This window comes from Sturnus vulgaris, chromosome 16 (assembly GCF_052056855.1).
Source record: "Sturnus vulgaris isolate bStuVul1 chromosome 16, bStuVul1.hap1, whole genome shotgun sequence".
Lineage (NCBI taxonomy): Eukaryota > Metazoa > Chordata > Aves > Passeriformes > Sturnidae > Sturnus > Sturnus vulgaris.
Genome location: NC_142258.1, coordinates 13710113 through 13737346, shown reverse-complemented (window position 1 = coordinate 13737346; position 27234 = coordinate 13710113). Strand labels below are relative to the sequence as shown.

At 53.7% G+C, this 27234-nt stretch overlaps 2 protein-coding genes across 4 annotated transcripts; one reads left to right on the top strand and one right to left on the bottom strand.

The window, feature by feature from the left end:
- The first annotated feature begins 99 nt into the window (after positions 1-99).
- On the top strand, positions 100-20497 carry FAM234A (family with sequence similarity 234 member A). 2 transcript variants are annotated; one of them, XM_088174552.1, is made up of 12 exons: positions 100-170; positions 6204-6506; positions 7608-7724; positions 7901-8089; positions 11618-11748; positions 14632-14761; positions 15219-15366; positions 15656-15796; positions 16155-16233; positions 16652-16804; positions 17591-17693; positions 17836-20497. In XM_088174552.1, the coding sequence occupies exons 2-12, from the start codon at positions 6248-6250 to the stop codon at positions 18045-18047; spliced, it is 1662 nt and encodes a 553-aa protein (XP_088030678.1). In that variant the 5' UTR covers positions 100-170; positions 6204-6247; the 3' UTR covers positions 18048-20497. The 2 variants fall into 2 exon arrangements, with proteins under 2 accessions (XP_088030678.1, XP_088030680.1); XM_088174554.1 differs by lacking the exon at positions 100-170 and adding an exon at positions 3114-3208.
- A 1199-nt stretch (positions 20498-21696) lies between these two features.
- Positions 21697-26833, bottom strand: RGS11 (regulator of G protein signaling 11). 2 transcript variants are annotated; one of them, XM_014890990.2, is made up of 17 exons: positions 26749-26833; positions 25772-25868; positions 25415-25465; positions 25223-25329; positions 25069-25120; positions 24938-24996; positions 24706-24782; positions 24510-24591; positions 24316-24384; positions 23638-23667; positions 23493-23554; positions 23155-23268; positions 22922-23037; positions 22498-22585; positions 22283-22421; positions 22136-22218; positions 21697-22063 (listed from the first exon to the last, which is right to left on the bottom strand). In XM_014890990.2, exons 1-17 carry the CDS (start codon positions 26806-26808, stop codon positions 21937-21939), a joined length of 1413 nt encoding a protein of 470 aa, XP_014746476.2. In that variant the 5' UTR covers positions 26809-26833; the 3' UTR covers positions 21697-21936. The 2 variants fall into 2 exon arrangements, with proteins under 2 accessions (XP_014746476.2, XP_088030677.1); XM_088174551.1 differs by having other exon boundaries at positions 23638-23661; positions 26749-26830.
- Positions 26834-27234: the final 401 nt, after the last annotated feature.

Below are 27234 nucleotides of genomic sequence, written 5' to 3'. Positions count from 1 at the left end.
CGCTGCTGCCCAGACTCGTTCTTGCGGGTTCTCCGCCCGCGCCGCCGCCGAGACGGGCCGGGCCGGGCCCCGCCACACTGGGCGGAAGCGCTCCTTGCGTCGTGACGTCACTTCTGCCGTGCGGCGGCGGGGGATGGAGGCGGAAGTGACGGCGGCGGCGGCGGCGCGGGGTGAGTGCGGAGCGGGGCGGGCGGGGGCCGGGCCGGGGCCGCGGCCGCGGGGGCACCCGGGCAAGGCGAGGGGCTGCTCTGGGCCGCTCCTGGCGCAAGATGGGCGCGCCCCGAGAACACGGCCTTGTCCCCGGACTGCGCCTCCACGCTCTGAGGGGGTGTTCGGGGAACGGAGCCGGCTCCCGAAGCGTCCCCGCTGCCCGCGCGCTGCCGCCGCCTCCGGGAGCTCGGGGCTGGCAGTGGCAGCGCTGGGGTCGGCGCAGCCGCGGGGCCAGAGCCGTTGACGGGCCAGGCCGTGCTGTGTCCGCGCTGTGTCCCCCTGACCGGGCCGGTGAGAGCCCGCGGCTGTCAGCGCTTCCAGCCCAGCTCTGCGGCCTTCCCCGCTGCCCCGGTGGGGTTTGCTGTCCGCCTTGAGCAGCTCAAGAAGTGCCCCCAAACCATAGCGAGAAGCCTGGGAAAGAATTTATTCCTTTTTTCCAAAGCCCAGGTTGCTCCCTTTGATCTGAGGTCCTTTATCCCAAGGCTGGCAGTTGTGAGGGCGCCTGGGGAGTTGCTCACGCAGCACCTGGGACTGCGGGTCTGAGCTTCAGCCAAAGAAAGCCCCTCACCTCTGCAGAGCTCAGCACACCCAGAGCCTCAGCGCTCTTCCTGGAGAGGGTTAAAGTCCTGTTGCTCTCTCCCTCGGGAGCCCACAAGCCTGGTTTGCAGGCGAGAGTTACAGGGCTTCTTGCCGAAAGAAAAATTCTGCAATGTGTTCAACTCCGACCTCATTTCCAGCCTCTTCTTTTTTTGTAAGGCAAAAACATCTTGCGTAACATCTGGGAGCAAGAGGGGCAGCCTGTCCTGCAGGGAGGGACTGGAGCCAGCCCTTCCCGGTACCAGGGCAGGATTGGGCTGCCTGTGGAGCTGGGAGGCTTCCCAGGGATGGATGTGTGGGTGGAGTGGCCTGTGAGGGAGCTTTGCTCTGCGTGTGTGTAAGTGACAGAAAGAAAAATTCCACTTCTGGAGGGAAGAAAGTGGTTTCTCTTGAAGGTGGCTGTGAAGGACAACAGCATCTGGAGGAAGACCATTGTTTCATAGAATCATGGAATGGTGTTAGTTAGAAAGAACCATAAAGATTATCTTGCCCCATGGACAGGGAAAGCTTCTACTAGACCAGGTTGCTCCAAGCCCTATCCAACCTGGCCTTTGAACAGTCCTTTCGTGCTGCCATAAATCTCTCATGGAATTCTGACCTATGGAGTGAGTGCCTCACCTGAAAAATGTACTTTTTTTGTCTTTGAATAAACCCACATGAAATGACCACAGCCTTTTCCGGGGGGGTTTCATGCACAGAGATCTATCCAGAGTCCCTTGTGAGCTCAGTCTGTGGCAGTGAGGGATGTCACTGTGCTTCTGAGGCGAGAGGGGAGCCCTGTGGGTGAGGTGGGGGTGTCTCTGGGTGAGGTGGGGGTGTCTATGATGTGAGAGGTTCAGATGCCCCACTGGCAGCTACCCCTGGAGGTGGCACGAGGGATCTACAGCAGTTGGTGAGAGGAGTGGCTTAGATGCAGTGGAGCTTGTAACCCAGGGATGATAAGTGGCTGGTGTTTTTGCAGCTCAGTTGTTATTACTGACCTGGCCTGACCTGTAATCAGTTCCACTCAGCTTTAATGCTGTCTTCATCTTAGAGTTTTGATCTTCCCATTGCTCTCATGGAAATAATACTGGGTTTTGTTTTGCTCTTCCCTAAACAGTTTGAGTTTCTGTATTTGAACTCCTGTCTGTCGTGAAAACTGCCCTGGATAAGAGTTTTCTCCTACAAATGACAGATGTATCACATTGCAAGGTGCTTGTGCTCTGGAGGAGTTTCAAATTCCCTTGCTGTGAGTGCTCTGTGGCACATTCTGTGTCTGCACTGAAGGGTTAAATGTCATTTCAGAAGAACCTGAGGACAACTTCAGCAGGAGAATCCCAGAATGGTTTGATTTAGAAGGGACCTCATCTCATTCCTCCCTGTGCCATGATCAGGGACACCTTCCACTATCCCAGGTTGCTCCAAGCCCTGTCCAGCGTGGCCTTGGACACTTCCAGGGATGGGGCAGCCACAGATTCTCTGGGAAACCTGTGCCAGGGTCACAGCAGTCTCGTTGGTGGGGTTTGGATTACAAACTGTGTCCTTAGAAAGGCCTTGGGGACATGCCAGGAGCAGAGGAGCCCCAGTGTCAGACAGGGATGGTCTCCTGAGGTCAGTGTCCCTGGCCAGCCCTTGGCTGTGAGCTGCAGATGACCTAGCAAAATGATAAGATTGTATGCAGCATGCAGCCTGAGTGTCTTTGGGAGAGCAAAGCTCATTTTGGGAAATCTTACATGTTATTCCTTTTTGTCCTGATGTAAGTGGGACTGCAGAAAAAGAAACAAATTACCTGAGACTGAATGTCACAGCAGGTGACTGCCCAGTGAGTTTGCTGCAGTGTCACACTGTGCATGGGATGAAAACCCAACAGTCTGCTCATGGGAAATAGCTGTGATGGGAATGTTGCGTCCTATTCAGAGCAAAACCTGGCTGTTTTGTCTTTATTGATTGCAGCTTGGGGCTTCAACAATTTCTCGCTGACAGGAAGGAAACCTCTGAGGTGCTTAAACTAACCAGCCAAACAGAACCAAATCAGCCAAATGCTGTTCCTAAAATGTCCAGTCAGAACGTGATTTCTTCATTCTGTGGAAGATAAAAACGTGTTGAACATCAAATCTAAGTTACAGTATATTGCTAGAAATTTTCTGGGAAGGGCTGGTGCCTGGTGACATTCCAGATGCTGTGGTTTGGTGTTTTATGAGTGGAAAATGAGTTAAACCTTTCCAGTGCACAGATCCCTAAATGGTTTCTGTCACCAGTCTTCATCCACCTGACTGTCTGTGGTTCTCCATGCTTGTCAGGCAGTTCTGTCTGACTGCTGCTGATGGTTTGTCCCTTGGGTTTAGCTGTGCAAGTGTTGCTGGTTTGAGGCAGATCAGATCTGTAAATCTGCACTGTGGCATCAGGAAACAGGACAGTGAAGGTGAGTAAAGCTGTGTTTGTCCCAGTTGTTACTGTGGTGCAGGAAAGGATGTTCATTCCCCCTCAGCCTGGGCTGGGGAACTGCTCCCAGCTCATCCATGGCTGGGGGAAGCAACCTTTAAAGCTTGGGTGCCCTGGAGTCTGAGATGCAGATCCTGGCTGTGCTGCCACACTCCCTGACCTGTATGGGTTCAGTTTGGATTTGTTGTGTGTGTTCTCTAATTATTTCTCATTCTACAAGGTCTTTCTCCCATGTTTACTCCTGTCCCCAGATCTACTGCACGTAGTGTGTGTTACACTGCAGCAACACAGAATCCTGTCACTACCTGCTCCCTTGAAAGGTGCCTGGATGCACTGAACTTCCCAGCTGAATTATTTTGTGTCCTCTTCCAGGAGGAGACAAGATGTCGGCTGCTAAAGGACAGTAAAACCATCTCAGATGCACGCTATCATTTTCTGCTTGTCTTCAATTAAACTGATTACCAGCCCTCTTTGTTGTTCCCAGCTCAGGCCATTCCAGTTGCTGCCAGCGTGTACTTTGGCAGCAGCGAGCCCTGGGATTTCCTGCATTGTTTGAGTCTTTGCCATTGACCTTCGTGGTCCTCATTCTGGCACCGCCTCTGCTCTGGCAGGGGTGCAAAGGGCATTATTCAAACCCTGAAAGAAAAGAGAAAGAATTGCTTTAAAGGCATTGAGGGCTCTTTGTGCTCAGTGGCTTTGTAGGGTCATCACCGCAAAAAAGAGGGGAATTACTGGAGTTGTCAGGATAATTACTGCTTTTTTATTGTTCCCATCCCAATGTGGATGACAGTGGTGAGATTTATAGTGAGTCATAAAAATATGCCATCAATGCTGTGTTAGGTGGTGTCCCCTTTGGATGGAGAGGGGAGGAACCTGGGTTTGGTTCCTTTTGGGAAGTCTCATAGGTGCTGGTATGCCCTGGATCTTTCCCAGCTCTGTACTGGGAGATCGTGGAGGCTCTGCTGGAGAGGCTGGTGGGATTGTGCTGGAGCCCTGCTGCAGCCCATGCTGTGAGTGCTGGTTTTGAGAAGATCCCCCTCTCCATGCTGCTGGAGATGGGCACTCAAGGGACACACGAGCCACCTGCCCCAGCACAGGGGAGGTCACGTAACTCACTCCTGGCACTGTCCCCATCACTGTGGCCGTGGCTGCTCCATGCCAGTGAATCATCTGCTCAGCCTGTGCCTGGTGCCTTGTACCTTGAACCTGCTCGAGGCCTGGTGCAGTAAAAGGGCAGTGCTCAGCTCGGGGCAGAGGCTGAAAGCACCACGTGATCTATTGTTTCCCTTTCCATCCGGAGCTTTCCTACCCATCAGGTACCTGCTGTTGGTCTGGGATCAGCTGGACTCTTGTAGGTGTCCCTGGTGTGGCTGTTGGGCTGATGAGAAGGGCAGATGAAACCCTTGGAGTAAGATCTTTGGAATAAGGTGCAACTTCTGCATTGTTGATTCCTTTGCATGGTATTGTGCAGGTTGAATTAAATGATCTACAAATTATCTATAATTTAGCTATTAAAATATTCTACATCAAGTACTGGAGTAAGATCCTGTACTTGATGTAGAACAAATGCCAGAGTGCTGGGATTGGAGTGGGTGCTTCTGAGTCCAGTAGGCTTTGAGGGTAAAGGGTTGACAGTGCCAGGCTGACCTGCTGATTCTGTGCCTCAGGATTGCCTTGCCATGGATCTGCCCCCCTGTGATTTGTACCCAGAAGAGAAGAGGCCTCTGCAGTGGGACAGGGTCAGCCTGGGGAGCTGCAGCTGCCTGAAGGAGCTGAGCCTCCTCAGGGTGACTCATCTTGTGTTTCACAGAACGTGTAAATGAGCTTGGGTAGAAATGTGAGACACAGCGAGCCCTGTTGCTGTTGGAGTTGAAATCCCAGGCTCTCTGCACTGTTGGTGCTGACTTTAAGCTCTTTTCTGCTGGGGAAGTAAATGGCTGCAGTGGACAACTCAGACACGTGACTGCTGGGGCACAGTCATGGAAAATTGGCTTGGTTGTCGTGGTTATTTGCTCTGATATGACTTTTAATAACACTGCCAAGCAGCTTTTTCCAAGCCTACTGGAATGTGTTATTCTTTATTTCTTCCCTTGTGGTATTTTTTTAAAGAAGCACTATCTGTATAAAACATGGATTTTTATTTATTGTTGCTGTGGGTAATGACTTACAGGCTCCTCTAACTGACTAGGGCTCTTCCCCCCCACCCCTTTTTATAGAAAATTAGCACAGAACCCCTCTGTTTATTGTAGTTGCAGCCCAAGGTTGTGATTTGTAGCAGGAGAAGCTAAGATAGCAGTTATTAGCTCTTCCAGTCTGATGAAATCTAATTCGCTTGATTTTAGTCTCAACTCCTGCCTTGTTTTTATTCTGAGGAGGGAAGTCATCACTTTCTTGCCTTCTGCAGGGCTGGGTTGCTGAACTTACCCAGTGGTTTCTCATGTAAGAAGGTGTTGAATAGCTTTGGTTTGCTCCTAGACAGAACATGCTGGTGTTTCTTTATCTCTCTCCTGGGGAAGCTCAAGTGCACATTACAGTAGAGAACAGCCTTATGTTGGGATATAAAGGTCAAAAGTGTTTCCTTTCACCTCTCCAGCTGGGAGTCAGGCTGACAAACACTGGAGGTGGCAAGAAGTCTTTGCAACAAAAGGAGCTTTTTCTTGAGGGAGACCTGCAGATCAGTCAGTCCTTTCTGCGTGGGGTCTGTGGCCTTCTTTGTCCAGCTCTAGCAGAGTTGATTTCCTCCTCTGGAGAAGAATTTGTGCTGTTCCTGCATTCCACAGACCCTCTCCATAGCTGTGTGTGGGAGATCTCCAGCACCAGCAGTGTATTGTGTCCAGCTCTGTGACAATACACTGGTTTGCTCACCTCCCATTAAACGTTTCCAGTGTGAATATCAGGTAGTAACAGAATATTTTAATTTTTGTTTTAAAAACATATTTCAAAATGTATTTTAACTTCTTTTTCCATTGCCACAGGTGTAGGAGGAGAAGAGTGTCTGAATACTGATGAATGAGCTGTGATGGATAACAAGGACTCAGAAGCTGAGATCCACCCTCTGAAGACTGAGGATGTAAAAGCTCAGGAGAACCATGAACACTTTGTGGAGAGGAGGATTGTCAAGTCCTCGGGGCTGTCCCGGCTGTCCCGGTGGCGCACTGCTGCCTTCTTCATCTCCCTCTTCCTCTGCCTCGTCATTGTGTTTGCTTTCTCCTTCATCATTCCCTGCCCAGAGAGGCCCATTTCAGAAAGAACATGGTTCCAATACTACAACAGTGCAGGTGAGCTTGCTGCAGCAGAATAAATACTTACCAACAGTGTTTTCCTTTCTGTGCCACGGATTTGGGTTGTGGGCCTCCACCTAAGCACAGCGTGAAGCCAGACCTGCAGGGATGCAGCCCTTGGGAGCCAGAGCTCTGAATACCTGACCTGGATAAGCAATGGCCCATCGTAATTGGAGTGGCTTTCCAGGAGGTGTTTACAGGATCTAGTGGAGAAATTAGATGCTGCTCTGAAGTGGTAACAAGGTAGCAGGCTGGCCTCCTTCACCAAAAAACAAAAAAATACAAAACAAAAGAAAAAAAAAAAGAGAAAGAATGTCTGGGAATAAACCTCTGTTCAAGCTGGCTCCTTAAAATGTTCCCTTGTAGTTTGAGCTGAGGTTGGAGGCAATTAGGCATTTTTTCTTCTGTCACTATGACTTTCTCCCTTTTCCCCATGGCCAACAGGAAGGGGAGAAGAATAATTCCATCTTGTTTATTTTAATAAATTGTTCTATAGTTACTCTAGCTATTTTTATTCTGGTTGTTTTCGTTGGCTCCTTAGCCTGGGTCCTGCTCCCCAGTGGCTTTGCAATCGCTTATGGGAGAGCTTTTCTTTAATCCTGTGTGCAGTAGGTTGTGCTGGATGTGCTGTAAATTCAGAGATAGTGCTCACAGCAGGGACTGAGCTGAATGTGGTGCTGCAGACATCCCAGGTTCTGCTACTCTGAGCTCAAGAAAGCTGCTTTTAGCTGACAGAAAGATGGAGTATCTGGGTTTTGTGGGGCTTGGGTGGGGCTTCTTTATACTTTGAGAATAGCAACCTCACTCCAAGACCAGAGTTATTCTTTGTTAAGCATAGTTCAAATTCTGGCTGCTTGCCTCTAAAAAAAGACAAATCCTCTGGGGGATAGCAAATTTAAAAAATCGTTTGGCACTAACTTCTCGTCCTTGATACTTGTGTACATGGTTTTTTTTAATATAAAATCCAGTTTGTCCTGATGTTACACTGTCCAGGATGGAGGTAGTGAGTAGGTATCTAGGAATTTGTGTTTTGCTCCAACTTTGTCTGCTGTGGGCTAAGAAAATCCTCACCAGATGCTGGCTTGTGTTCTCTTGCAGTGCCCTACCCATTCCTTGCTATAGAAGACGTGAATGCAGACAAGGTACAAGATGTGCTCTTTGCTTTCAAATCCAGCAATGGCAGCAGCAGCTTCAACGTGTCCTGTCTGGATGAAGGTACCTGATTCAAAAACGCTTTCTAGTGAGGGCTGTCCTTTCTCTTCCAGTTCCAGTTAGTGACTGGGGGAGAAAACTGGGTGGGGAGAGGGGCTGGGTGAGTCCCAGCTCCTGGGTGGTGCAGGGCAGCAAAGGTGGGTGCTGGGGCAGCTCCCTCTGATACCTTTTCTCCCCAGGGCTGCCATCTCCCTGTGCCTTCATTGCTGCCGTGTCTGGCACGAATGGCAGCGTGCTCTGGGAGAGCCCTGCTGCTCAGGACGTGCAGTGGCTGCAGTGTGGCATCCAGCAGCTGGGCATGGCAGCAGCCCCGGGCTGCCTCGTGGTGGAGAGGCCACTGTCCCTTACAGCACTTGACCTTCGGACAGGTGAGTGCCAGCAGAGCTCTGCTGCCACACAGGGGACGGGCCACTTGCTTTCCTCACCTGGTGGCCTCCAGGGGGAATGTCAGTGTGACATGAGTGGCTGGTACATGAACAATGGGCGCTGGGTATTTATTATGTTGGAAACCTTGCCAGAGCCACTTGCTGGGTGTTGAGGAGCACGTGCTCTCAGCGTTGCTGTTCCAATGGGCTCTGCTGGGGGTTTGTGCCAGCTACTGTTTCGTAATTCCAGCGTTCCAACAGCTTTTGAAACAGGAGAAGCAGTCACTAGCTGTGAATGTTACTTTGTTCTCTCCAGGGTTAGACATAAACCTGCACCTGCGACGTTTCCCAGTTATTTGTGTGCGTGCCAGGAGTGCCTGCTGTGGCAGGAGGAGTGGGAGTTCTAGGCATTTATGATTTTAAAGTTGTCAAGGAGAGCACTTAGGATAAGTGCTTGCCAGTCTGTTTCAGTAGTCTACAATTCTGCCTAGTTCCTCTGGAGAGGTTTCTTCCTTTCTAAACTTAGAGGTGGAGAAATTCATCTCATCATCTTGCCTAATGTGGGTGGGGGTAAGGAGTGCCTGTACTACTTTAGGAGCAGTGATCATTTGCTGCACTTTAAACCCTCCTTGCTGGTGAAGCCTAAAATACATTTACATTTTGGAGATCACTGTTTCAAAGGTCTAAACAATACACGTTCTCCGTAGGATCCCATCCTTTGTATCTGGTATTGAACCCCTCCCACCGTGTTTTCCAAAAATTGGAAAAAAGAAATAGCAAGAGGTACAGCTCTAAGGAATCTGAGGAAAATCTGGTGTAGCTTTTAATTTGCAGTGTATAGATGGAAACGTAGATACACACAGAGCTAGAAGGTTTCTATACCAACAGAGACATCTTAGCACCATTTCCCTCATATGTAGGCTTTAGCACAGGTTATTTTTAGACTATTAATGAGGTAGTTACTTTCAGGTCAAAGTGTAGAAAGTTGGCTGTGGAGCCAAAGGCTTGTAACTAAAGGCAGCCATAAAGGTAAGTGTGGAGAGACGAGCCAGGCTAAGCTACAGGTCACAGCAATACAACAAAGAAAACATTCCATAGATAACTTCAAAGCAAGAGAGGAAAAAATGCATCAGATGGAAAAGTGAATAACCCAGGAGTTTATGTATTTGATGCCTTTTTTGCTATTAAGTAGGTTAAAAATGGTTTCTGAGCTTAGTTGACTGGGGGTTAGGAGGGCAGAGGAGAATAAAATGTATTTAAATAGGCTAAATGTATTCAAAGAGGCAGAGTCTAACTTACATCACAGTGTGCTAAAAACAGTAGCCAGCACAATCTTTAGCTGTTAATGATTCATCATTGTGGAGGATTTGGTGAGATTCCAGGGCTCTCAGGCTGTCTAGCCCCTGCCTGTAGGAAGATTGAAGGAGAGATAGGCAGATTATCATCTGAATGTGTCTCGTGTGGTTTTGATCTTTAAATGCTGATAAAGTTAATGTTTTTTTATCAATTGAAGTTGTGTTTAGTCCTGCTTTCTTCATTGCCACAAGAAGTGACCCGAGGAAGGGAAGTGTAGGAGTGCATGCTCCTGTTTGTGTGGGACATCTGACATTCCTGCATGTTTATCTTACCAGCAAACTGGGACACATAGGAGCTTAAGATTAACTGTTCCAGGTCAAAGCAAAAGTCTTTGTAGCTGTGTATTATTCCAACTCTGGCACAGCCCGAGGCAGAGTCTCAAGGAAGAGGACAGGAGTAAGAGTTTTGTTACACCTTCTCTCTTCACCTGATCCTCCAGCAGCCTGAACTATGAGCCCTGTGGGTGGTTCTGGTCTCCTGAGGGATTTGGCAGAAGGGGCTCTGTAATGATCAGATGATGGAACTGTTTCTGTGTGAAAAATCACTAAATAAATAAATCAGAACTCCAACCCGGAGAACGTCTGACAGGGAGAAAAGTCTCTGTGTCCTCTCTGTCTGCTTGAAGTGAGAGCTGAACTCAGTCTTCTGAGTTCTGATTTTATTATTTCTTCCAGACCAAAAAAAAAAAAAAATCCAACCCTTTCACCCAGGTTAGATTTGCAGTCCAGGCACTTGCCTAATTTCCATCTTGGCTCCTCTTGCCGTGCTGGTGCTGTGACCCCGGGCTCTGAGGAAGCACCGTGGCACTGCAGATGTCAGACATGACAGTGCCATCTCCTGCTGATGGAGCAGGACAGGCCTGCTTTCTGTGCCTCTGTGGGCTGGCTTAGAGCATGGAAAACTTCGCGAGTGCTTGTTGTACAATCCAGCTCACTGTCACCTGTTTCTCTTAACTCAGACTGTTCTTTTAAGAGAGTAAGATATTTTTTCCCAAATTCTGCTGTCTAACCATGAAAGATTAGAGCCTTCTGCACTGACAGGGGAATTTCATTAGCCTGGTCTTACTCTTGTACCTTTGGACAGTCCTGAAGCTAGAATGTGGTAATTTAAAACTTCTCTTCTTCCTCTGCCTGCTTATTTTCTTCGAGGGCAAAATTCTTTGCCTTCCCATGATTTCCTAAGGAAACTAGGAAATCTGCTCTTTTCATTTCACATCTGTTGTCATAGTAACAAATCCAAGTGTTTTTTTCAGCGTTGCAGTAAAAGCTTTGGAGCAATCCTACTAGAAATACAGCCTGCCTTAAATTATTGCAGACAGCATCAAGTTGTAATTCCGTGGCTTTCAGTCCAGCTGCCTTCCTCACAAAGAGCAGATGATTACTTTGCATTCCTGAAATGATAATTACTGTGTGTGATGCTGGGTAAAGGGGAGGGTAAACATTTGCCCTGGAAGCACCTAATGAGACACTGACATGTTCATTAGAAAGAAAACCCCCCAGCAGTGTCCTCCCTGCCAGATTCCACTGCAGATTCCACTGGCCAGTGACTGGAAAGTGGCCCACAGCCTTGGACAGTGGGTGGATAGAGCCACTCAACTGGTCTGGTGCTGTTGAAGAGAAGCCCACACCAGCCACCCCCTGTTTTTTAAAAAGCAGAGCTTTGTTACCTCAGTTTACAAACAAGTTTGAGCTGTGTGTGTTCTTCAAACAAGGGAGAGGTGAGATGTGGCCTGAGTTGTGGCTAGTGAGGAAGCATCTGCAGGAACATCTGCAGGAGGCAAGTTGCAGCCAAGAGGGTTCTTCCAGCAGTTGGAGCAACACTGGTCAGAATTCAGCTGCTTTATGGTCTCAAAATGTCTATGCAGATTTAAGTGCACAGCAGCAAGGATTTGGATCACAGCAAAGGATTCTCCATGCCATGAACATGCTGGGAATCTTGTTAACCAAAGGAACAAGGGAAGCAAGCTGTTCCTTGTGCCAGGGTGTTTGGGTGCATTCCTGCAGGCAGCTAGGATTGTTTTGCAATGTAAGAGGAAATTGTGGATACTGGGATTTATTTGGTATGCAGAAAGGCAAGGAAATACCCCATGATGAGCATAAATGTGTCTGCAACAGGTGCATTAATAACCTTTCAACCTAAGATGCCTTTTAATGACTGTTTCCCACTGTGTTCCAGGGGAAGTTCTGTGGAGGCAATCCCATGACTTTGGAGCTAATTATACTGTGCTGACTCCTTTGTCAGTGATTCCAGATGTGGATGAAGATGGAGTTCAGGATCTGATAATCTTTATTACTAAAGGAGCCCAGGTATGTCATTCTGAAGCTCTGATAACCCCAGTGGCTGCCATAGGAGATGGCAGGAATGCTGTTTATTTCCACCTTGTAGTCTCAGAGGAAGTGTCCAGAGGCCTCCGGTTTCTGTGGGTTTGGGGTGGGGTCTTTCCCACCCTCCAAGATGTACTCCCAAATCAGCACAAGTTTTATGGTTTAAAAAAGTAAAATAAATCAAAGAGCTGGCCAGTAATCCCTCCCCCTTTTCAGTGTGCTCTCCTCACTGCATGTTCCTGTGCTGTCTAGGGAGTGAGCTGGGGCAAGATGAGCTTGCAGTTTTCTGCTCCTCTGCTTAGAGAAGTGGAAGTGAACAAATCCTGACAGCTTTGGCTCTTAGATCAAAGCACAGCTGACAGTCAGTGCTTTTGTACCAGCACTGCCCTTTTCTGATCCCTTCCCTCTCTCTGCCTGTGGTCTGTTTGCACTGCTCTTCCCAGTGTCGCTATGCTGGTTAATTCTGATCTGAATTCATTTAGTGAAACAGCTGCTGGTTGTATTATCTCCCTCCAAATATTGCTTCTCCCATTTCTGAGAGGGGAAAAGTCATGTAGCTAGAACAGTTTTTCTGCTAAAACATCCATGATAGAGTGACACAGCATTGTCTGCATGCCCAGTCTGTCCTGTTCAAAGCACACAAGTTACAGCTCCCTGTGGGTCTGATGGGAGCAGTAGGAGCCCCATATCATCATACCAGAGCCATGGAATCATTAAGGTTGGAAAAGACCTCTGAGATCATCAAGTCCAACCTGTGATCAATCTCCACTTTATCACCCAGCCCAGAGCATTGGGTGCCACGTCTAATGCTTTCCTTGAGCACCTCCCACAATGGTGACTTCACCACCTCGCTGGGCTGCCTCTTCCAGTGTTTAACAACCCTTTTTGGGAAGCAATTCCTCCTGATGTCCAACCTGAACCTCCCCTGGCAGAGCTTGAGGCCATTTCCCCTTGTTCTGTCCTTTTTCCCTGGGAACAGAGCCTGACTCCCACCTGGCTGGCCCCTCCTGTCAGGGGGGTCTGGAAGGTGAGAAGGACCCCACTGAGTCTCCTTTTCTCCAGGCTGAGCTCCCCCAGCTCCCTCATTTCCACCTCACAGGACATGTGCTCCAGACCCTTCCCCAGCTCTGCTCCCTTCCCTGGACCTGCTCCAGCACTTCAGTGTCCTTTTAGAATTGAGGGGCTCAGAACTGGACACAGCAGTCGAGATGTGGCCTCACCAGTGCCCAGTACAAGGGCAGAAGCACTTCCTTGGTCCTGCTGGCCACTCTATGGCTGGGACAAGCCAGGTGCCATCAGCCTTCTTGGCCAATGTCCTCCATAAGAAAATAGGGTTTTGCTGTCCAAGGCATTGTTGTGGCCAGAGTCATCAGAAATTCTATCTTTTCCACCTCCTACAGTTCTCTCTGTTTTCTTTCCTCATTGTTTTTGCTATCCCAGTTATCTCAAGACTTTTGTTTTTTTTTAATCTTAGGCGTCCAAGGAAAGTTTGAATGTAGCCTCTATTCTGCAAGACTGCCTTTTGATCTGTTTTCCATTTAAGCTCTCTTCCTCTCCTGGTATGAAATCCTTTCCTCCCTCTGGATTTGGCAAGCACTCTGCCAACTTAAGGAAAAGTATGTTCTCTTTTGAGAAATCACGCAAATGTAGGAGCTGGACTGGAGCTCTGCAGCTTGGAAAGGGCTGGTCAGAAGGGAAATTTAGCACTTAAGCAGAGGAGCTTTGTTGCTATCAAGGGCTGCAGTTGAAAGGACAGAGCAGTGAGCAGTCTGTGGAAGGGTCTGTGTGCAGGGGGTTAGATGGCAGCATTTCCAGAGAGTCCCATTGACCCCTACCTGCTGCAAGCTTCAGCACAAACACATCCCAGAAAATGTGCCAGTTTTTGGGATCCATCTCCTGGGCAGCACAGAGGGCTTGGCAGTGCAGTTATGAAAACGTTGTTTTTTCTCACTGCCTGTGTAAATACCCCTGGCTGTCACTGTCCCAGGGCAGCCACTGGACAGTGCTTGCCAGTAAAGGTGCAGCTGATCTCCCAGAGCTAGTGTGTGTCTCCTCCCAGTGCAGGAGGCTGGGAATAGCTGGTACATGTGTTGCTGTCCCTCTCCAGTTGTGTTCTCATTCTCCCCAGCAAACTCTACCCCTTTTTCACCTGCCAGACTCTCCAGATTTGCTTTGGGAGCAGCAAATTTCCTTTGCTTTCCCAGTCCCTCCCTCTCAAGGTAGAGGGAAGGGTTCCTGCCTGACTCAGCATCTCTGATGGATGCTGTTTCTCTTGTTCAGATATTTCACTTGTTCCTAAAGTCCATTGCACTCCCCAGACTTTGACTGTTGCTCAGACATTTATATCTGATCCTGACTTTAACCTTTATTCTCCTGGGTGAAATGTTTTTAGTGGATTTTGTTACCCTGCACAAAGAATAGAAAGAAACCTATCAGCTCTTTTATCTTCTTGGACTCACATGAGCCTGAGGAGGAGTAGATTAGGGCACTTAAAACATTTATTGGAGCTGCCATGTGAAGCCAAGTTTCCCATATCCATATGCTGCTTTGTTGCTGACTTTAGATCATCTCCATCTTAGGCTTGAGTGGATCTTTGCTGTCCTTACAGAGCTGGGGCTGCTGTTCCACAACCCCAGTCTGTAAGGAGGATTGGAGACAGAGGTAACAAATTCTCAGAGCAGGTGGCTGTGCTGGAAGTGGTTTTCAAACTTCCAGAAGAGCTCAGACAGAGTGGTCACCAGACTCCTGCCCACTCCAAAACCAGGCAGAGACTTTCCACTCAAGCCTGTGCTGCTCCCATTCAATTGCTGTTCTGGACCAACTTTAACCTTGTTGGTTTTTGTCTTTAATCCCTTCCCTGCTTAGGTTAAGTTCTTCATCCATTCAGGAAAAACTGGCCAGCAGGTCGGCTCCACTGGCAGCCTGAGCATGGATGGCAACGCTCGCTACGTCACGCTGCACCTGCACTCCTCCTCCTACTTCCTTTTCTACACAGGTACAGCTCTGCCTGGAACTCAGTCTGGAAGAGTGATTGTAACTGAGAGCAGGATTAGTAAACATCATCTGAGAATGTGTTTTGCATTTTTACAAGCTGTGTGGAGCTTTCACCTAGTCAAAGAGCTGTTCAGGGCCAAGAGAAGGGGGGGGCTTCTGCTTAAACTGCGGTTTGTTATGTACTGTGGTGATTTTATTTAACAAATGTCAAGCATGTAAGGATTAGACAGTCATTTATAGCAAATGATTACTGTGGAACGCTTGGATTATGAACAGATAAAATGTTAAAAGCATTCAACAGCAGGCTTGAGTCTCAAAATACCACTACAACTCTATGATGCAAGCCCTAAAAATATAGTTGATCTGACAGATCTGGAAAATCATAGAGTTCAGAGCAAGGGCAGGATAACTTATCTCTCTCATTCTTGCTTTTGTTTTTTTTGTTTTTTTTTTCACAGAGAAATCTCTCTATGCATATTCCCTGAAAGATCTGTGCAGTGCAGCAGTTGGGAGGGAAGTTAAGCTTTCCGACTTCCAGCTGGATTCTCTCTGGGAGAAGCACATTGACCATGCCACGCATCGCTTAGAACTTCTGTCCCTTCTCAGGTGTGGGGTTATGTCTTGGAGGCTGGTGGAGTGGAGGGTGCTGGTGTTCCTGACAGGATGGCCTGGTGAGACTTTGTTCTCTCCTGGCTCTTTGGCTTTTGGACTAGGAGCACATCCAAAGCTCAGGAAAAGGGTTAGTGTAAATGGCTTCATCAGGGGTTCACAGAAAAGCCGGGAAAGCACATTGGGGTTTCCTATTTGGATTTACTATACAGGGAAAGAACTCCAGACCTCGCAGTAAAACCATCCATGGTCTAAAAAGCTTAATCATTTCTCTGTCCTTGTTCAGCTTTGGAGACATTCACTACCTGGCAAAAGTTCCTGGGCACTCACGGGACAACATCTTGGTTGTGAACTCAGAGATGGCTACACTGATCAACACAAAAGATCTCCACGTTATGTGGACCCTCAATGTGTCCCGTCTTTTGAGGTAGTGTTCTCAGTGTGGGCTAGATGTGGCATTTCCAGCTTTCCAGAAACAGCAGTGTCCTGGCAGATGCAATTTTTTTTTTTGCCTGAGTCATATCTTGATCTTACTTATTGTGTTGTGTCCCCTCAAATGCTGGGAGCTGCTTCAGGATGGAGAAGCTCAGAGCTTTGATTCCTCATTCTGTGCCTGCTGTGATGTGGCTGGGCTCAAAGTTGGGGTGGTATCAGGCCAACCCAATGTTGTGGCAGTCAAGTCTCTTACCAGGGCAGCTGTGGGAGGATAGAGGCAAATGGGAAAGCAAAGTGTGTGCAACCATCAGGGTGGGTTCAGATCTGTCCCTGCTCTTTGTCTCCCTCAGTGAGCCGCTGCTCGGTTACTACAAACCTGATGACCACGGTATTATCCTGGAGAGTGAAATTGGACCCAACAGGAAGAAGGTTTGAAATATCTTCCTTTTAACTTCCCATTGCTTTGTATGTCACAGTTCAAGCAGGAATGAGTCAAGGATAGTTAGTGTGATGTGTTCCCTCTGGCTGATTTTAGGAAGCTTTATGCTGCAAAAGGATCTCTTTCAACAGGTTATTGAAGCCAGCTCAGGCACTTTAATTCTCTTCTCAGCAAGAGGCTTCAATCACAGAACTTTGAGTCCCTTGAAGTAGCTGCAAAACTTGTGATTTTATTCTTAACGTGGCCAACCTCAGGTCTCACAGCTCTGTGATGCTCTTCTTCAAGCATTTCCTCATCTTCCCATGTGTCACATACTCGTTCCCATAGACAGTGAGAGACAGCTGACCTGACTCCTCTCTCATGGCTTGTTAGATGCCTTTGTCATGAGTTCCTTTTCTTCCCTGCTAGATTATGATTGTTGAGAGTGAATCTGGAGCTGTCCAGTGGGAGCTGAAGCTGAACTCGAGAGCAGGGAGCCCTGGCCCAGCCACACTTCCGACTGCAGATCACCGCTCTGCCTTCCTCATGTGGGGAGACTACCAGGAGCCAGGCAATGAGACAGTGAGTGATGCTGCTGAGGTGCTGAGGGCTGCTCTTCTTCGGGCTTTGTGCCAGAATTGGGTGGAGTTACCCCCTTCTCACAGTGTCGGTATTCCCATTTGTCTCTGCCACTGACTCTGCAGCCTCATGCACTGGGTGTGGGCTCAGTCCATAGCTGTGTCCCTGCAGATGGTGGTGGCACTGGCAGCTTTTGTCATCCTCAGCCTGGTTATGTAGAGAAAAGGAACTTGGTGGCTCTGTGAGCAAAGTCACTGCCCTGCCTTTGTGTGGCACTGGAGGTGAGGTGAGAGGCTTCTGGCCTGGCACCTCGAGTTGCTGCTGTTTCCCTGGGAGCCTGCCATGGCAGCATTGCATGCAGTGATCCTTGTGGCCACATGAATATCCTCTCTGTGCCCCAGGCAGCCTCTGGCAGCCTCAGTGCGCAGCTCAGCTGCTTGCAGAGCCCTCGGGGCAGTGCAGGCAGCACTAATGACAGTTTGAGCCTCAGAAGCACCAGCTGAGCTTCCTCTGCTTTCCTTGCTCGCCCTGCCATCCCTGAGGCAAAAATCTGTCTCCTGCCTGCAGCAGACAGGCCATTTGCAGGAAGCTTGGGGTGGAAAGGATTTTGCAGTAAGCAAAATCCCAGCACTTGTCCTAGTGGCATCAGTCAGGATGAGCTGGGCCGACACGGACAAGCGTGTGGCTGAGTGTGTCCTGTTGAGTGTGAGTAATAGCTGAGCCTGGTACTGGTGTTGTGTTTGGGATAACGTGTGAGTCTGTGTCCTGACAGTGTCCTGTTGGTTGCAGACACACAGAGCTCCTCTCCAGAAGCTGTACCTTTTCCATCCTTCCTACACTCATGTCCTGTTGGAACTCCGCAACAGCACAGACCAAATCATTGCATTCACTGGTGAGTCCTCTCCTTCCAGCCCTCCAGCAAGGAGCTGCAGGAGGACACTGGTCCCTCCTGGTCCCTGTGGGTGGTGTTGGGTCTGGTGGCCAGTTCAGGCACAGAAGGCTGAGGCTGGGTTTCCGTGTGCTCCGTGTTGCAGCGGCGCTGTTCGAGCGGAGCCGCCACGCCTGCTATGTGCTGCTGCGGGGCCCCCAGCCCGGCGAGGAGCCAGGCCCCGTGTCCCTGATGAAGAGGAAGCTGAAGGAGGATGTCTCAGTGAGCAGGGTGATCTGGCTGCACTACATGGCCGGGGACGAGGAGCAGCACATCCGGGACCGCCTGTACAGGATGCGATTCCAGAGCCGAGACTGAGCTTGCGGAGGAACGGGGAGAGGCTGCCTCTGCTCTGCAGCCGTGCTCTCAACAAGCCCAGAGCCTGGATTCCAGTGGGAAGCTGCTTTTCTTGATCTGCAAACCAAAACGTGGCTGGCAGGGAAGCACCCCCAGTGTCCAGGGACACCCAGGCTGTGGGGGCAGCTGCCAGAGTGTCCGTCCTTAGAGCTGATGGGACTTCAGTGCTTGGCCACCACTGAAGTGTCATCAGCTCAGGGAGGAGGGCTTTCCCCTCCATCCCTGTGTGCCTGCAGAACTGTGCTGACTCAGGAGTGTGTCTGGAGGAAAACATGTACTTGCTGAGATGCCAGAGTTGATGATTTCTGGGATGTTTGAGAAGTGGAGTTGGATGTCTGAGAAGTGGAGTTCGCTGTGTGGTGTTAGATTTCCTTTCTGAGTCAGCTCTCTTGGCTGGGAAGAGGTGTTTGGCTGCAGGTTGATTTGCAATTACCCTCTCCTGGATTCGGGCCTTCCTTCAGTAGTGGTGGGGTGGTGGTGACCCCAGCCATGGCTGTGGTGTGTCTGGTATCACTTGGGCCAGCAAAGCACAGGTTAAAGTGTTGTTCTACTTAGCAAATGGCCTTCCAAGAGCAGCCCCACGTGTCCTACTCTGCAGTCACCAGCCTACCTGTGTCTGTGTCCTCTGCTGCTTCCTTCCCAGCCAGGCTATGCAGTGTTGGTGACACTGAGAGGGAGCTGGTCTCCCACCTGATGGATGCATCAATGTTCCTCCCTTCCCTCAGTCTGCTTAGAGGTGTGAGAGATCCACCCTGAGCCCGGGCTGGCCTGTCCCTGGAAGTACCACCACCACCTCTCCAGGTTTAAAGATCTGGCTTGAGTAGAATTGCACTTTAACCTTTTCTGGGAGCTGGGATTGCTGCTCTGGGAAGCCCTGTACCCAGTGGCAGTGCCAGCACCCTGCTCATTCAGCCTTGCAGCTGCTGAGGAGCCTTCTCCAAACACTATCCCTGCTGCCAGGAGGTGGGTAGGAGCTCTGTGCTCCCTCCCTGCCTTGGAACTGATGTTGGGTGAGGATCCTCAAGCACTCTTCTCTGCCCAGCCTGGTATCCCAAGGGGATGGGACAGGTTGCTGTGTGACGATGACGTGTTTCTCCTGGAGATCTCTGTAGCACTGTGAGGTGTTTGATCTGCCCTGTCCTGTTGGGTGCCAGTGCAGGCTGTAGAAACAAGGTGCAGAGTCTTGAAAACAGTTTGAACCAGCTGCTCAGTCCTGAAAATAAAAATAGGCCTAAAAATAACCTCTCTTAAGCTCTGCAGTGCAGGAGGGGGTTTGGCCAGTGCCTCCCTCCCTTGCTGAGTCTGACATTGGGGAATGTGTAGAAACACTGTAGGATGGGAATGTGCAGCATCAGGCATCAGCTCTTCCTTTCAGCCACTGCTGATCCCAAATGTGCCACTGGTCAGCTGCTGTCACCAGCTCACACCACAGCCCAGCCCTCCCAGGCTGACAGCACAGGGAGCTGGGCTGCCTGGGCACCTCCTGCTTCCATCTGACCTATGGCTGCCTAAAGGGTGCCCTATGACCCTGTGCCCCAAGACCCATATCCCTGGCAGTCAAGGGAGCCAGCCCTGGGGTATCCTGGCTGGGCAGGAAGCCAGGGATGCTCTGCAGTGCTCCACAACCTTCAAAGCACCCTCGGCTCAAAATGGTGAGGTTGCCTCTCTGCCTCTCTTCTCAGCTGTTTTCTGAGGAGTCAAGGAGTGCAGGGAGCCTCCCCAGCTGTGTCCCCCAGCTTGGGTTTCCTCTTTGTTCAGCACCTTAGGCCTGACAGCCCCCCACGTCCCTGTGCCAGTGTTACAGCCATAAGAGGGCTGGATTGAGGCTGCCCTTCAGCCAGCTGGGGCAGGGTACAGGGCAGGGGACCCCCAGGCTTACACTGTAGTCCAGCCTGAGTGCTGGATGTGGATTGTTTCCTGCTGAGATTCCCCTGGCCAGGAGCAAGGTGCCTGGGCTGTATCCTCACTGCACTCCCTCCTCAGATCCCTCCCCAGACCTTCCCATAGGCACACTGAATGTTCCTTGAGGAGAGCTGGATTTTCAGTTTTGGGGAGCTTTTCTGGCTTTAAGTTGCCCAGTAATGTTTCCAGACGGTTCCGAAATGCAGATTTTGCCCATGGCAGCTCAATTAAATGCATCAGTGCCAAACCAGCACCTTCTTAACAAAACCAGTCTGTTTTCCAGCTTATTTCCTGTGTAATTGTTTTTTGCAGTATTTAATGAATGATTTTGTGCCTTGATTCAATAACTCAGCTGGGTGGCAATGGCTATATCACTGTGTTATGTGTTAGTGTGGTTTTTAACACTGAAACTGTTTGGTTTGGTTCTTTAACTTATTGCAAATTGTGCCGTACAGGACTTGCTCTAACCGGAATGGTTTCAATAAACCCTCTTTTGCATTGTTTGTAAATGGTGCCCTGCTTTGATCTTGGAGGTTACAGAAAACTTTGGGATTTTTTGACAGCCTTTTGGGTGACCTCCCCAAGACAGAACCCCCCCACCTTGGGAAGGATCCAGGAGCCCTGGTGATGATTTGATGGCTGAGGTGCTGCCTGGTGCCCTGTCCTGCTGTGAGCAGGTGATGGACCAGGAAAAGGGAGAAGGGAGCATGTGGAGAGAGGCTGGAGTTAGATAACCAGGCTGGGCCAGCCTGTCCCTGCCCCCTGCATGAGGCTCTGTGACCTGGTTTTACACCCCAGATTCTTGCTGCAGTCCATCAGCACGAAAATCTCATGCCAGGGTTTGGATTTGGATCAAGCCGGAGGGAGACGCGTGGCAGGCGCTGTCTCCTGGAGCGCGGGACCATCTGTCACTGCCCGGTGGCTGCCAGCACCCAAGCTCCATGGACTGAGGCTCCAGCAGCTTCCCCTGCCCCAGGGCCCTCTGTGTGCCCCAGCACAGACCTGAGAATGCCCCTTGCTCTGTGCCAGGCTCTGCAGCAGGGAAGGATGCCATCCCCAGCATCCCAGCAGTGTTCATTAGCCAGGATACAGGATGGCACCTCTTTGTCCATTTGGGGCTGGAGCTGTCCCCAGCTCTGCTGCGTGGGTACGTGTGGAGCAGGCTGGGCTCCAGGGCTGAGCAGTGCTGGGCATCAGCCCCCCTGTCCTTTATGTAACCACCAGCGATAATCCTCTGCAGCTGGGGCTCTGTTCCCGGGAAGGGAATAATCCCGCCCTGCGATCCTCAGCCTGTGCTCAGATTAACAGTCCCTAGACAGGGAGAGTGGCTCATCTGCCAGCCCTGCTCCTGGTGCCCCTGCCAGCCCGCAGGGCCGCGGCACTCCAGCCCCATTCCAGAGGCCCTTTTGTCCCTCCCAGGGTGTAAGTGGCACACCAGTAACCCCGGAGTGCCAGCTCAGCCATGCCAGGCTGGTGCTGCCCCTCGGAGCCAGCAGATGCGAGGGTAATGGCTGTGCCATGGGCACGCATGTCTGGGGGGGCTGGTCCATCCCGGGTCTGCAGCCTTGCTGGCTGCTGCAGGGTGGAGGTCGCTTCCAGCCCGGAGTACAGGTCACAATCCAGCCTGGAGAATCCAGCACTTCGTGCACTTCCCACCCTGCCAATGCCTCCCTGGCCCCACTCCCCAAAAACCACGGGAGCCACAGCGTTTCCCCACGGGGGTTTTACTGTCGTGCCCGGGGTGGGGTGGGATGGAGGGGGTGACCCCGCACCAGGCCGGCTGGGTGCGGCTTCCCCGAGGGAGAGGAGGGTGCGGGGATGTGAGCGGGGGCTCCGGGGGGCTGGGGGGATATGGCTTCTCTCCTTCAGTGCTACTGCCGGCAGGGTCCTGCGGCGGGGCTGGGTGTGCTGGGTCGGGGGCTCCCGTACTGCCGGGGGGCCGCGGCTCTCAGCTCTCCTCCTCGGGGACGGGGGCAGTGGAAGGGCTCCGGCTCCTCTCCTCGGCATCGCCCGCGGGCAGCAGCAGGGCCGGGCTGGGGCTGGAATGCCGCTGTTTGCGCATGAAGGGGAACACCCTGCGGGCGGAACGCGGTCAGAACCGGCGAGGAGCCTCCAGGTGGGCCCCAGGGGACGGCCCCTGCCCTCACCGCTTCTTGGTCTCCGGTGGAATGATGGCCTCGGCCAGGAGGTTCTTGTAGAGGTCCGACTTGAGGAACCGTGGGTAAGAGTCCTGGGCGAGCAGAGACGTCAGGATCCTGCCCAGCCCTGCACTGCCCAGCCCCGCCCTCACCCACCTTCTTCATCAGCATGTAGATGTGCATCTGAGCATCGTCCATCACGTAGCGATGGGGAGTCTTGATGCCCTCCAGGGTTCGCTCCATCGTCTTGCTGTCGATGTTCACCCAGCGCGTTGCCCCGGGAGCCAGGAACTGCCTGGGGAGGCGGTGAGCCGTGATGACCTCACCACCCTAAACCTTTCCTCCAGAGCCCTCATCCCACTGGCACTCACTGGTAGATGGAGTCCACGATCTCGGCGATGCGGGACTGCTCCCCGTAGCGCAGCTCCTCACACGCCTCCCAGAAACTCAGGTTCTCAGCTGGGGAGGGGGACATGGTGCTGGGAATGGGGACACGGCACTGGACGCCCCTCATGGGCAACCCCCAAAGGCCATCATGGCTGGGCATGTGTCCCCGTGGGACAGAGCCAGCTGGGGCAGTGGAACCAGGCAAACTGGGGCAGGTCAGCTGGGAGATGCTGGGATGTGATGGTGGGCTGAGGAGTGCCAGGACACAGTAATGGGTTGGTGTGGTGGTGTTGGGATTGGACAGTGCATTAGGCACCACTGGGACATGGTGGGTTTGGCGATGCTGGGTCAGAGTGGTGAGTCTGGGGTGCCAAGACATAGCCAAGTTTTGGGGCTGGGGCCACTCACCACTGAACTCCTTCTTGAGGAATTCGAGGAGCTGTGCCCGGCCCAGGGGGTCGTTGATGAGCTCACTGAAGTTGAAGCCCCAGCGCTCCACGCGCAGCTTCGTGGGGGTTGTCACCCTGTGGGTGACAGTGGCATTGGGGCTGGCAGTCCATGGCAGCCTGCATGACCCCACAGACCCCACAACCCTGTCCTGTGGGTTGGGGTTCTGGGGGGCCTGGGGCTGGGGCACTTACGTGGGGGCATTCATGGCCCAGTACGTGGTGTCATCCGTGATCCAGGGGTTGCTGGGCAGGCAGCCAGACATGATGGGGTCGTGGGGCACATACTGCTCGTTGAACTTGATGTACCTGCCAGGAGTGGTGGCTGGAGGCAACCAGGGCCACCAACCCCAGCCACCGTGGGGACACGATGGGAATCTGGTGGGGATGTGTGGGAGCTGTGCAGAGCCTCAGCTCCACTCCCTGCTGAGAGCTGTGGTGCAGTGGTGCCAGCACCAGTTGCTGGCATATGGGTGGCCCTGTCACCCTGACAGGGGACCCAGCCCATGGCTGGGGCAGCTGCTACCACTCACCCCTCAAGGCAGATGGAGGATTTCACCCTGGTCCTGGCCATGGCCTTCCTGCAGTACTCGATCTGGGGCCAGGCGCAGGGGAGATGTTGGGGTGCCTGGCAGCTCTTGCCTCTCAGGAGCTGCCCCCACCCCTCTCCCCACTCACCTCTCGCTTGTAGTAATCCATGTTCTTGGTCTGCAAGAGATTCAGGGGCTGGGTGAGGGCACGGTGGAGCTGGAACATTGTCCTGCCACCACCACCCTGGACAATCCCGACACCCAAAGCCCACCCCGGGATTCTGTAGCCCATCCCCGTGGCCTCCAGCCTCATTCCCCCGGCCCTCCTGGCTCAGCCAGCACAGCCCATGAAATGACCTCTGGCTTCCCCCTCCACACCCCAGTGTGACATCAGCCGTAAGTTAGTGACACTTACGTGGACAGAGGACGCGGCACACGGTGCAGAGAAGAGAAATTGGGTGGTTAGTGAGGACAGCCTGGGGGTGCTGGGGCAGCATTAGTAGGGTCACAACACAAGGGAGAGCTTGGTGGCTGCTGCTGGCAGCCCAGGGTGCCAGGGCTCCCTGCAGCTCAGCTACCCTGCAGGGACTAGAGGGGCTGGCACAGGGGGCTGGTGGGTGCAAGGACAAACACAGGCTCCCCACACTCGGCGTGGGGGGCACACAGATGTTAGCAGAGCTGGGGTTCACCCCTCACCCCAAAATGTGAGCACAGACTGGGGTGAGATGGATGGGCACCCACAGGGGCAGCTCTACCCCCGGCACAGGAACTGGGTGTGCCCTGTGCCCGCTGGCGGCCCCAGGGGTGCCTGGACACCCGCACTCACCAGCTGGACACGGGTGGTGTGGCAGTTCCTGCGCTCGGGACCCTGCTCCAGCACGTTAGGGGCTCCTGGCTGCAGCGAGAGCATCATGCTGGGGGCTGGGGGTCCCCCTCTGTCCCCCAGCCCCGCTGCCCAGGCCGGGGCCGTGAGTGGTGCCAGGGCTGCACCCTGCAGCCCACCCCCTGCCCGGCGCTCACCGGGGGCCGGTTGACGAGCCAGTACGCCTGTTCCTGGCAGTCGATGACGATGCGGTCGCCCTTGCGGCGCTGCTTGGCTGCCCTGGCCGTGCAGAGGCAGCGGAGAGGTGCTGGCACCCTGCCTGCCCGGCACCCAGGGGTGCTCCATCCCTGCCGCTCCCCAGGGCGCAGCGGTGCCGGCCGTGCCCGCACTCACCGGAGCTGCTCCCGTGCCTGCATCACCACGAAGTCCCACGTGTGGTTGATCCGCTTGTGCAGGAGGTTGTAGTTGTCCTGGGGAGTGACAGGTAGGCGCGGTGTGGCACCTGTCCCCTTGCCTGGCTCCGGGCCCCGCTGCCACTCCAGCGCAGGGAGAGCCGATGCTCCTCGCTCCTGGGTGAGCCGAGACTCCCCAAGTTCATCACAGGGGTGAGAAGGGCACCGCTCACCTTCTCGTGTTCGATCAGATCACCCTGCTTGCGGATGTTCTTCTTGGCCAAGTAAATGGCTGCAAGAGAAGCGACGGCACTCAGCGGGCTGGGAAGAGGTCGCAGCCCTTGTTGGTACCAGCGGTACCTACCGTAGTCCAGCTCCGTGGCCGGCCACTTGGTGCTGGTCCAGAAATATGGGGTCTGTGGGGAAGAGGAGGCTGAGGCAGCTGCCATGGGGTGCCACGGTGCCCAGCCGGGGCAGCCCCGGCGTTTGGGCTGTGCCGTGCCCCGGTGCGGCCGTACCTGGAAGCGATAGGGCGACTCATCCGCCCGCAGCACCAGGCTGCGCGGGTCCTTGAGGGGGTAAATGTAGCCGTGCTTCACGATGAGGTTGCCGAGGTGGAGCGACTCTGCGGAATGGGATTGGGGGCTGCGTGGAGGCTCGGCAGCCCCAATTGCCCCCCCGGTGCCAGCTGCCTGTGCCAGGGCACTCACCCTCCTCGGAGATGCCGTACTTCTGAATGAGCCACTCCACGATGTCGTTCCCTGGGGACAGAGGCTGCGTTAGTGGGGTGCGATGGGGTCCCCCAAACTGGACATGGTGGGGTTCTCGGCTGGGGCACCTGGCACAGCATGGCAGTGCCAGGGATCACGCAGGGTGACGGGGGCCCTGCCAAGGACGAGCGAGCGCCCGCCCCGCGCAGCCGATGCATAATTGATCCCAGCTGCAGCGCTGAGCACCCGCGGTGCGGGGAGAGGAGCGGAGGCTGGCAGTGGGTGCTGCTGTAGGACTGGGGACACCCGGGGAGCTCCCAAACGCACCTCACGGGGGACACCACAGCGGGGACCCACCTGTCATGGCGTGGGGGATGACGGTGATGAGCAAGCGCTGGTTCCTCATCTTGATGCCCATGTCGGGGTCCTGCATACTGACGATCATCCGCTCCATCTGCCGGGCAAGGAACCGCTGTGCTCAGCCCCGCGACGGCGGCACCGGGCCTGGACACAGCCTGGCTCTCCTCACTGTGACCCCGGGCACCCTGTGACCTGGACACAGCCTGGCTCCCCTCACTGTGACCCCGGGCACCCTGTGACGCGGACACAGCCTGGCTCCCGCAACCCGATAGGGGCACCCAGGGCACAGCCTGGGGACAGCCTGGAACTCCGCAGTGCCCCAGGGCACCTTGTGCCCAGCCTAGGGACAGGCTGGCATGCCACAGCCTGGCCGAGGCACCCAGCAGTTGGGCGAGCGTGTGATGCTGGAGCTGTAAACACTCATCCTCCGAGTATCCCTGGCCCGGGGAACCCCAGTTTTGGGGAAGCGAGCTCTGCCGAGGCTGTGGCAGCACCCCAGCCCCGCGTGGGGGAGCAGAGCACGCAACTCCGGGGCGCTGCCCGTGGGTATTCCCTCGTGGAACGGTTCCCGGTTCCCCGTGGCGGCGCTGGGGCTGGGGTGGTGCCCGCTGTCCAGCGTACGCTGGATGGTGCCGGTCCCTGGTCCCCGGCGGCCCCCCATGCCCGCGTAACCCAGGGCAGTGTCAGTGTCTGGTTCCCACAGTCCCAGCGCCCCGTCCCCGGTCCACACGGTGCCGGTGCCCCCGTCTTCACAGTCCCAGAGCCCGGTCCCCGTTCCACACGGTGCCGGGGCCGGTGCGCTCGGTACCCCCTCCCCACGACGCCGGTGCCCGATCCCCACAGAACCAGCACCGGGTGCCCGGGAGCGGTGCCCGCTCCCCACGTTGGCGGTGCCCGCTTTCCGCGGTGCTAGCGCCCAGCCCGGCGCTGTGCCCCCTCCCCGCGGAGCTGCTGCCGGTGCCGGTGTGGCTCACCTTGCGCAGACAGGGCATCTGGAGGCGGGGGTGCCGGCCGCGGGGGCCGCCGATGGTCATCGCGGGTGCGCGCCCCGCGTCGCGCCTCTCTGCCCGAACCCGCCCCGGCCCCGCCCGGTCCCGCCCCGCTGCCCCCCCGCGCCTGCCGCCGTCTCCACCGGGTGCCCCAAACCCCGGCCCCGACTCCCGGGGTCAGTCTGCCCCCCTGCCCGTGGGACCCTTGGCAATCCCCGGCACCACACGGACCCCCCCAGCATCCCGGGCCGGGGAGTACCCTGGCTGACCCGGTGCTCGGGAGGGGGAAACACAAGGCTGTGGCTGCTGGATGGCGGTGCGGGCAGGGTGCGGGCACTGAGGGTGTAGGAAGGAAGGATGCTCGCGGGATGCGGGCAGGGTGGACAATGTGCCGGCAGCGTGCGGGGCTGCGGGCAGCGCGGTCACGGTGCGGGCACTGTGAACAAGGGGCTCGCCAGGATGCGGGCAGTG

Bases quoted from the DNA above. Each gene is read 5' to 3' on its own strand.
- FAM234A (XM_088174552.1), top strand. From the start codon at position 6,248: ATGGATAACAAGGACTCAGAAGCTGAGATCCACCCTCTGAAGACTGAG. The intron at 11,749-14,631 runs GTATGTCATTCT...TTCCCTGCTTAG, and splicing joins TTATTACTAAAGGAGCCCAG to GTTAAGTTCTTCATCCATTC. The intron at 17,694-17,835 runs GTGAGTCCTCTC...TCCGTGTTGCAG, and splicing joins CCAAATCATTGCATTCACTG to CGGCGCTGTTCGAGCGGAGC.
- RGS11 (XM_014890990.2), bottom strand. From the start codon at position 26,808: ATGACCATCGGCGGCCCCCGCGGCCGGCACCCCCGCCTCCAGATGCCC. The intron at 24,783-24,937 runs GTGAGCGGTGCC...GTCACTCCCCAG, and splicing joins ATCTGATCGAACACGAGAAG to GACAACTACAACCTCCTGCA. The intron at 24,385-24,509 runs GTGAGCGCCGGG...CTCTCGCTGCAG, and splicing joins GGCTCGTCAACCGGCCCCCG to CCAGGAGCCCCTAACGTGCT.